Source organism: Lagopus leucura, unplaced genomic scaffold, assembly GCF_019238085.1.
Source record: "Lagopus leucura isolate 7727_CA_CO unplaced genomic scaffold, USGS_WTPT01 Super-Scaffold_100053, whole genome shotgun sequence".
Lineage (NCBI taxonomy): Eukaryota > Metazoa > Chordata > Aves > Galliformes > Phasianidae > Lagopus > Lagopus leucura.
In genome coordinates this window covers 1,462,955-1,471,803 of record NW_024962299.1, presented here as the reverse complement: position 1 = coordinate 1,471,803, position 8,849 = coordinate 1,462,955, and the positions used below count along the sequence as shown (strand labels likewise).

General features: G+C 62.7%; 2 protein-coding genes across 3 annotated transcripts; one reads left to right on the top strand and one right to left on the bottom strand.

Annotated features, from left to right (window-relative positions):
* The first annotated feature begins 952 nt into the window (after window positions 1–952).
* CDT1 (chromatin licensing and DNA replication factor 1) lies at window positions 953–4,614 on the top strand. 2 transcript variants are annotated; one of them, XM_042885928.1, is made up of 10 exons: window positions 953–1,276; window positions 1,533–1,637; window positions 1,726–1,940; window positions 2,232–2,429; window positions 2,517–2,662; window positions 2,787–2,890; window positions 3,055–3,243; window positions 3,562–3,696; window positions 3,772–3,973; window positions 4,060–4,614. In XM_042885928.1, exons 1-10 carry the CDS (start codon window positions 977–979, stop codon window positions 4,221–4,223), a joined length of 1,758 nt encoding a protein of 585 aa, XP_042741862.1. In that variant the 5' UTR covers window positions 953–976; the 3' UTR covers window positions 4,224–4,614. The 2 variants fall into 2 exon arrangements, with proteins under 2 accessions (XP_042741862.1, XP_042741863.1); XM_042885929.1 differs by having other exon boundaries at window positions 1,138–1,276; window positions 2,235–2,429.
* A 1,050-nt stretch (window positions 4,615–5,664) lies between these two features.
* On the bottom strand, window positions 5,665–8,415 carry APRT (adenine phosphoribosyltransferase). The gene is made up of 5 exons (XM_042885839.1): window positions 8,322–8,415; window positions 7,643–7,746; window positions 6,723–6,856; window positions 6,526–6,604; window positions 5,665–6,267 (listed from the first exon to the last, which is right to left on the bottom strand). The coding sequence occupies exons 1-5, from the start codon at window positions 8,399–8,401 to the stop codon at window positions 6,125–6,127; spliced, it is 540 nt and encodes a 179-aa protein (XP_042741773.1). The 5' UTR covers window positions 8,402–8,415; the 3' UTR covers window positions 5,665–6,124.
* Window positions 8,416–8,849: the final 434 nt, after the last annotated feature.

Here is an 8,849-nt window from a genome sequence, read left to right as displayed (position 1 = left end):
CGCCGCTCCCACCCCGATCGGGAAGCATCGGCCCGTGACATTCTCCGCATTCTTTGGCACTTGTTCTGCAAACGCACTCAACAACCTGGCGGTTCTGCACCCCGTCGCCGTGCCGCAGCCCCCGACTCACACCTGGGCACCTCCGAGCACCGCCGCACCGATCCTCGGGGCTGCGCCCATTGCGATCCGCTGCACAAAGCCCGCGGGTGCCGAGCGCCGGATCCGTGACGGAGCGAGGCCAGGAAGGGCGATGCGCGCCGCATCCCAGCCCCGAGCTCCCATCGCAGCGCGGCCGGGCCCGGATGCTGCGGGAGTAAATGGGAGCTGGGAACGGCACCCCAGAGCCCAGCTCGCACATCCGAGTCCGGCCCTGAGTGCCCCGCTCCGGCTTTCAGAGTCACGCTGAGTGCAACGCGGTCCCGTAATGCGCTGCGGGCGCGGCCTGAGTGCCCGGCCAGGCGCTTTCCAGGCAAAGCGCGCTGCACCCGCATCCGGGCAGCGCCATTAACGCGTGGCCGTGCAGGTGGGCACCCCGCAGCCTCTGCTTTGGGAGCTCGGCTGCGTCCTCCTGCTCGGACAGCCTGCAGGGGAAGGAAGTGGGCTGAAATCCCTCCTGCCCCTCTGCCCAGAGCCCAAACTGCATCCTGCACTGTGCAGACCTCGCGGCCACCCCGCAGCCCTCGCTGCAAGCCCAGCTTAGGAAGAACGGATAAAAGAAGCAACCTCCAGAGCAGCGTGCCGGCTGGAAGCTGCTCCGGGAGCCGCGTGCTCTGCTCCCCCCAGCACGGAGCCCCTCTCTCCCCATCCCAAACCGAAAGCGTAGCCCCACCCGCCCCCCACGTGCAGCAACGCGGCCAAACGAGCGCGGCGCCTTTAAGAGCCCCGTGGCGCCAATTCCGCCCCACGTGACCTGCTAGGGGGCGGTGCCACAGTTCGCGCGAGTTCCCGCCAAACGCGGCGGGACCCCGCGCAGGGAATGGCGCAGCTCCGCCTCACCGATTTCTTCGGCCGCACCAAAGCCGCCGGCAGCCTCACCGCCAAGCACGGCGCCCGCGGTCTCAAGGCCGCCCTCCTCGCTCCCCCTGGGCCGCGGAACGATGATGCCCGCGCTCCCGCGTCGCCGCGCACCCCGACCCGCAGCGCTGCCCCGGCGGTGCCGCGGATGGCGGGCAGGAAACGGAGCCGCCGGGAGATGGAAGCGGAGACACCGGGCGGGGAGCGGGGCGGGAAGTCGGCGCGGAAGCGGCTGGAGCTGCCGCGGGATGCGGGGCCGGAGGTGGGCGCCGGGGGGCGGGCGTGGAAGCGGGGCGCGGTCCTGTGTGCGGTGTTTGATTTGGGGGCGATCCTTGGCGTTTAAGTGGGAAGGGTCCCTGGTGTTTAATTTGAGGGGGGGGGGGTCGGTCCCACTGCTCGCTTTGGGTTCGCGGCATCGGGTCCCGCTGCTTGGATGGCGGAAGCTGACCCGGGAATGCCCGCACGCCTAGGAGCAGCTCCAGCTTTCACAACCTAATCCCATCTCCTGTGATCCACAGCCTGCCAGCCCCCCGTCGCTGGGTCCCCTGGAGCCCCCCGTAGCCAGCAGGATGTGCGCCCCCAGCCCGGAGCGGGACAGCGGGAGTACAGCGTGCCTGGAGCAGGTATGGGAGCATGGCTTAGTGCCACGTCGGGGTCTCTACTTGATCTCTTTGTGCCTTCATCCTTTATTAACTGTCCCTGACCCCACAGGAGGAACTGGCCACGCTGCAGAGCCGTCTCCAGAGGATGAGGATGAAGCCCCCCACCCAACTGCCCCCAATCCCTGCTGGGGTCGGCGCTGAGCTGCGGAGCTGCCTGCAGAGCCTGCAGAGCCTGGAGCTGCGGCTCCGTGCCAAGGCAGCAGGCAGTGGGACGGGGCAGCCTGGGGTCACCGGCACAAAGGCTCCAGTAGCAGCAGAGAATAGGTGAGAAAAAGCTCCGAGGAGGAAAGTGGGGCATGGAGGGGTTGCTGCCACAGGGGAAATGGCCACGGTGCTGCTCTGCCCATGCGATGTTGCATTTCTGCTGAGAGTGGCAGCAGGGTCCCACAGATCAGCCCTGCTGTGGGCAAAGCCCTGAGCCCGGAGGGTTTGCCATTCCCAGAGCGCTGTGAGCCGGGACCAGTGTGGGATGCTGGGATGGGAGGGAGCACATGGGTCCTGCCCCAGCCCAGGGTGCGTGCTGCTCCCATCTCAGTGACCCCTCTCCATCCCCAGCAGCGCACGGCTCCCCGCATACCAGCGCTTCCATGCCCTGGCACAGGACACACCACCAGGGCTGACGCTGCCCTACAAGTACAAAGTGCTGGCAGAGATGTTCCGCAGCGTGGACACCATTGCTGGGATGCTCTTCAACCGTGCTGAGACCATCACCTTCGCCAAAGTCAAGCAGGGCGTGCAGGACATGATGCGCAAGTGAGTCTGCAGCAGTGCTGGCGTGTGGCTGGGGCTGCTTGCCTGTGTCGGCCCTTTGGATTCCCCACCTCTCTGGTGCTGTTGCAGGCAGTTTGAGGAGCGGCACGTGGGGCAAATCAAGGCAGTGTATCCCAGCTCGTACCGCTTCCGCCAGGAGAAGAACATCCCCACCTACAGCAGCGGCGTGAAGAAGTCGGACTATCAGCTGACACTGGAACCGGTGCTGGGGGAAGGTACGCAGGGCTGGGACCTGCTGGGTCTGAAACAGCCTGGGCGTGGGTCAGCCCTGCAGCTCTGCTGCTGTACCCTGAGGTCTTTGCTGTGATGCCGCAGTCGTGTTCTCCTCTCTCCCTGCAGATGAGCAGCTGTGTGGCCGCCCTCACCTGTCAGCATCACGCCTGCTGGAGCGCAGGAAGGAGTTCCACCGCAGCCTGGTGAACATCGTCAAGCAGCACCACGCGGTGAGCCCCAGCCCTCTGCCAGGGAGCCGGGCTGTTCTCGCTCCCTGAAGAAGTGGGTGGGAGCACAGTAATGCGGCATGGAGAGCAAGGAATGCGTGGCTGCTGGGATTTCTCCCGGTTCTGGCTTTCCCCAAGCCAGCTGCCACATTCTCACCCTGCTGCAGGCATTCCTGGCTGCGCTGAGCCCTCCCATGGAGGTGCCGGAGGACAAGCTGACCCGCTGGCATCCCCGCTTCAATGTGGATGAGGTGCCTGACATCAGCCCAGCAGAGCTGCCACGGCCACCGCAGGAGGAGAGGATCAGCACAGCACAGGAGGTGCTGAGTGCAGCTCGGGGCACAATGAGCACTAAGGTGAGCAGGGAGCACCCAGCCACCGCCCCATAGCAGCCATCCCGCTTTGTATGGGGAGGGGTGGGGAAGGGCTGCTCCTGTGTGGGCCAACTCGGTGCTGTAAGATGGGAGCACACGCTGAACATCGGTGTGCACGAGGCTGGAGGAGCTGCCCCTGGGGCTGGAGGTGAGGTCGTGCCCCACACAGATGGGTCTGATGCACGTGTAGGGAGCGCTGGGCTGCTGCAGGGTGGCCCTGGTGGGGGTGGGGGGCGGCGGAGGGGAAACTTCTCCTTCCTCCCAGCTGTAACCCAACTCCTCCTCCATCCACATGAGCAGATGGAAAAAGCTCTTGCCAACCTGGCCTTAAGAAGCGCTGAAGCCGGTGCGGAGGAACCGGCGCTTTCCAAAGCAGCATCCCCTGCCAGCACCTCCAGCGCTCTCAAAGGGGTGTCCCAGGAGCTGCTGGAGCGGGTGAGTAATTCCATCCTGGCCACGGCCCCGGGGAGGGGGCCCACCTGTGCCTGAGCCCCTCTTCTTGCTCCCCAGATCCGTGCTAAGGAGGCCCGGCGGCTGCAGGCACTGATGACGCGGGCAACAGGGCAGGAGGAGCGGCTGGCCATGCTGGGCCGACTGCCGGCCATGGCCCGCATCCTGCGTGGGGTCTTTGTGGCCGAGAAGAAGCCGGCGCTGCCCATGGAGCTGGCGTGTGTCCGTCTGGCTGACAGCTTCCCCACCCAGATGGCAGCAGGTAGGGGGGCGGTGGGGCTGTGGGCGGCACGGCGCTGAGCTTTGCCAGGCTGGGAGCTGAGCTGTTGTCTGCATCCATCCCTGCAGGTGAGATGGAGAAGCACCTGCGGCTCCTGGCTGAGCTGCTGCCTGACTGGGTGACGATCCACGCCCTGCGCACCGACACCTACATCAAGCTGGACAAGAACGTGGACCTCAGCCTCGTCACCGAGAGGCTGGAGAAGGCGGCCAAGGAGGCAGAAGCCCTCTGAGCCCTGCTGGAGTCCGGGCTTCCCCCGTGCAGTTCTCTATTCTTCAAGCATAGTGAGCTTTGGCCATGCTCTGCGAGCAAAGCGGGTGTTGATGGAGTTAGTTCTTCTGTTGGGTCCCTGCAGATTGCAGCTGCCTCTAAGGCTGAAAGCAGTCTGGGGTTGTGGGTGAGATCTGGAGCTTCCAGCCCCCTTTGTGCCATGCCCTGGATGGGCACAGGGGCTTCTTCTGTTCACTGGGGGCAAGGAGGAAGGAGGGAGAGAAGTTACAAAGCGCTGGTTTTGGTGTTTGGGTCTGGTTGTGTTTTTAAGGGAGGGAAGCACATCTCCAGCACTCGCTGGAAACGACGACAGGACTTGTCAAAACACATTTATATTAAATGTTTTAAATAGAGCTGAGTGGCGTTGTGAACCCAGCGCTTTTCCTCCCGCTGTCTGTGCTGCTCCATGGCAAAGGGCCCCGGCCGCTCACGCAGGGAAGGGCTGGGGCACAGTCCAAGTGCAGAAAGCCTCGTTGGAAAAAGTGAGCGTGGGCTCAGCAGAGCTGAATGCAGCTCTTGTCAGCGGGGCCGGCGTGGCTCTGGCACGGGGCAGAGGGGTGAGCGTGGGGAGGGGCTGCCCAACGTGGGGCCATTCACCTGGCTTGGGTGAATCCTGCCTTCTGATGGAAGGGGGGGCACTGAGGCGCTGTGTGCAGGGCTGAGCTGGATGGGAACTTCTACTCTGAAGGTAGCGTGAGCCCAGCAGGGCTTGGACCCAGCACACAGGACATCTCTCCTTGCTCCCCCAGGCTGAGCACAGCAGCTGTGTGCCTCCCCAGGGAGCTCACCCAGCTCCTGTTCACTGCTCACACACACACACACACACACACACACTTCCTCCTGCCTGGAAGTAGCAGCTCCGAAGTGCCGCTGTGAGTCATGGCATCAAGTGAAAGCACCGTCCCCAGGTTCCCTGATGTCACCCCTTGGCTGCACGCACAGCCAGCCCTGGCAGCAGTGAGGCCGGCGCTCGCCTCCGCACAGCGCAGCTGCTTTCCACAGCTCCATGGGGTGGAACTCATTTTTCCCCCTCTCTACATCACAGCGGGGGCCTGCGAGCAGCGCCAAGTGTGTGTGTGCTCAGCCCTGGGATCCCAGCACCCAGGGGAAGCTTCCCTGTGCAGTGGCTTTTTAGGGAACGGTGATAGAAGTGGGCACAACGAGGGCTGTGAGCAGGGCAGGCCATCCCCTGTGCTCCGTGGTGGGAAGGTGCTCCTCCAGCACTGAGATTCACGCTGCCCACGTGCTCCCCTCTGACCTGTGGGATGGAGATACCTGGACATGGTCGCTGCTGCCTCCTGGAAGGTTTTGGGGTGGCAATGGGGGGCTCAGGCTGCAGCCCCCAGCGCTGCCACAAGGGTCATTAACAGCTCCTGCTACTGCAAGAAGAGCACTGAGACAGGTTAGAAAAAATAGAAAAATAAATGCATGTTTATTGTACCAGTGAGTTCAGCCCCTGCTAAGATAGGGAGGTGGGATAACCCAGGGCTGGCCTGAACCCTGCTCAGACCAGGAGGCACAGCAGCACTGTGCCCATCTGAGCTCCTCAGGACCCGCTTGGAGCTCTTCCTCAGGCAGAGGGACCTGTGGCCCCGTGGAGCACCCTGCCCTGCTTTGGTAGCCTAGAATGCAACACCTGTAAACTGGCATCGTGGTCTCCTCCTCCCCAAAGAGCTGAACTCAAAACCAAAATATCTGTGTGCTAAGCATGCTTTGATCTGTGCCTCGGCAAATGAACAGCACTGCAGCTTCCACAGCTTCTTGTGCAGGAGTCAGTGCAGCAGGTCCCCCTGCCCACCCCATCGTGACACCAAGCCAGAGTCACCGCCTGCAACCCCAGAGGTGCTGCAGCAGCCAGCAGCCTCAGTCGTACTGCAGCAGGGAGTGGAAGGGAATGGTCTCCAGCTTGGCTGCTCCCCCCAGGGCCTTCAGCTCAATGACCACCAGGCACTCCAGGATGTCAGCCTTCAGCCTCGCCAGCAGCTCGCAGGCTGCACGCATCGTACCTGCACACAGAGAGAGCTTCAGCACAGAGATCCCTGCTCGAGGAGCAGCAGCAAGCAAAGCACGCAGCAGGGAACTCCAGGACAGCATGAGGTGTAGCTGCTGCAGCCACTGACACGCAACAACCATTGCTGCTGCCACCTCGCACACTGCAGGATGTTCATGGTGGTGGTTTCCACACATGATGTTCTCAAGGTTCCCCCGTGGAGGAAACCAGGGTGACGCCCCCCCCCCCCCCCCCCAGCACCCGCTTCTCTCACCTCCAGTTGCAAGCAAGTCATCCACCACGACCACTTTTTGTCCTGCTTCCACGGCATCGCTCTGGATTTCGAGTTCAGCCTGCAGGGTGGAAAGAGCATCTTCACTGCAGCCCTGCCTTGCAGAGGAACGCTTCCTAACCTGCAAACCCTCAGAGCCCAAGCACAGCCTGCTGACCCCTTCCCCCACTGGGCATCACCTTGCCGTACTCCAGGGCGTATGAGATGGACTCGGTGGGGCCGGGGAGTTTCCCTTTCTTTCGGATCAGCACGAAGCCAACTCCCAGTCTCTGAGCCAGGGGGGGGCCGATGAGGAAGCCACGGGAGTCCAGACCTGAGGGGGCAAGCAGCAAGAGCACCCAGAAAAGCCATTTGGGATCGACACCCCGTGTTCATCCTCCCAAGTGCAAGAGCAACGTGCCCTTACGGCGATCCCCAAGGGTTAAATGCATACCTGTGCCCTCCCCAACATGTCAGTGCAGTGTCCCACAACCCATCAGTGACCCCCACCCCCCTGCAGAAACCCCTCTGGGTTTCCCCTCAAGCTCTCCTGTACAGAGCTGAGCTCGGCTGAGCCCCAGTTATCATTGTGGCCACGCAGCCAAGGACTTTGCACAGCAGGTTATCAGCAGGCACTTGGAGATTTTGTCCAGACTGAGCTCAGGCCTATCACCCAGCCCCAGCAGTTCCCTTCCCAGCGCTTTCATTCTCAGCCTCTTTAATGCTGAAATGCATTATCACTGCTATGGCTGTTTCAGTTGGCTTGAAAAAAGCTGCATGGGAAGACAAACATGCTGGAACAGGGGCTCCCTGCCACAGGGCTGCCCAGGTACAGCACACCAGGCTGCAGTGCTCACCAAAAGCCTCCTTTTTAACAATGGAATTACAGAATTGGCACTGAAGTAGAGCTGGTTGGCATCTGCCCCATCCCAAACCAGTATTTCAGGAAAGGACAGTTCTGGGTTAAGGGCAACACCATGCTGCTGTTACTGTACAATGCAGGCCAGCAGACAATGTCCAAGGGCTATGGTATTTCCTGTCCCATTAGCAAGGTGCCTGCCCACACTGAGCACTTGGGAGCACACAGCGCCCTGCAGCAGCCTCGGAGCTGAACACCCACCTGCAATGACATCGATTTTGGGGAAGGAGGCCCTCAGGTGATCTTCCAGAAGATCAATCAAAGCCTTGAAAGCTACAGGATCCTTCAACAGGGGGCTGATGTCGCTGCAAACAGAGGGAGAGCAGTTAGCAAGCAACCAAGGGGTGCAGGTGATGCTGCTACTACACCCAGGGGGCACAGCTAGAGGAGCCCCTGCCCCATCTCCATCTCTGCTCCATCTCCATCCCTTGCTCCCTGCCCCCATCCCCAAATCCATCTGCATTCCTCAGCCCCATTCCCATCCCCTGCTTCATTCCCAGCTCCTTGGCCCCATCCCTACCCCCATACCCTATCCCCGGCTCCATCTCCAGCCCAGTCCCCCGCCTCATTCCCATCCTCTGCCCCTTGGTTCCATTCTCATCCCCATTCCCCATCCCCCGCTCCATCCCTAGCTCCATCTCCATTCCCCCAGCCCCATTCCCATCCACTGCTCCATCCCCCATCCCCTGCCCACCCGCAGCTCCCTGCCCCGTCCCCAGTCTCCCTCCTCCACCCCCATCTCCACCCCAATTCCCCCGCCCCATTCCCACCCCCTCCTTCATTCCCAGTTCCTCGGCTCCATCCCCACTCCCACTCCCATCCCCATCCCCAGCTCCTCGGCTCCATCCTCGGCCCCATCTCCCCCGTTCCAAACCCGCACCGAAACAGCACTCCAGGCACGGGGAAGTCGGGGAAGGACCGCACGCGGTCCCGCACCGCCCGCAGCCGCTCCTGGCTCATGGCGCTCCGCGCACCGACTGCGCAACCGCGGCCGGACGGCACCCGGCGGGCGGAGCTTCCGCTACTGCCGTGCGCGGAGCCCCGAGCTCCGGAGCCCCGTCCTCAGCCCTGGGCGCGAAGCTTTCGGTTCACGGAGCTCCAGCACCGCAAGGCGCGATGCCCCGGCCGCTCGCTGCGCTGCTCTGGTTGCGCTCCCTGCAGCGCGCGGAGCTCCGCTTGGAAGAGAGGCGCCGTGCCCAGGGGAACGTTTCCATCCCTTTCACCCCTCCCAGTGCCTCGCACAGATAATGTGCTCGTAAGGACTACGTGATTTCCTGCTTTTTGTCTCTCATCGAGTCCTGTGAAGCTCTGGAATCGTACCTTGCGTTTGTTAGAGCCGTTTGGGTTACGATCAGAGCAGATGGACGCAGCAGAGCGCCCTGGGTCCTGGGCCAGCTGAGCACCAGCG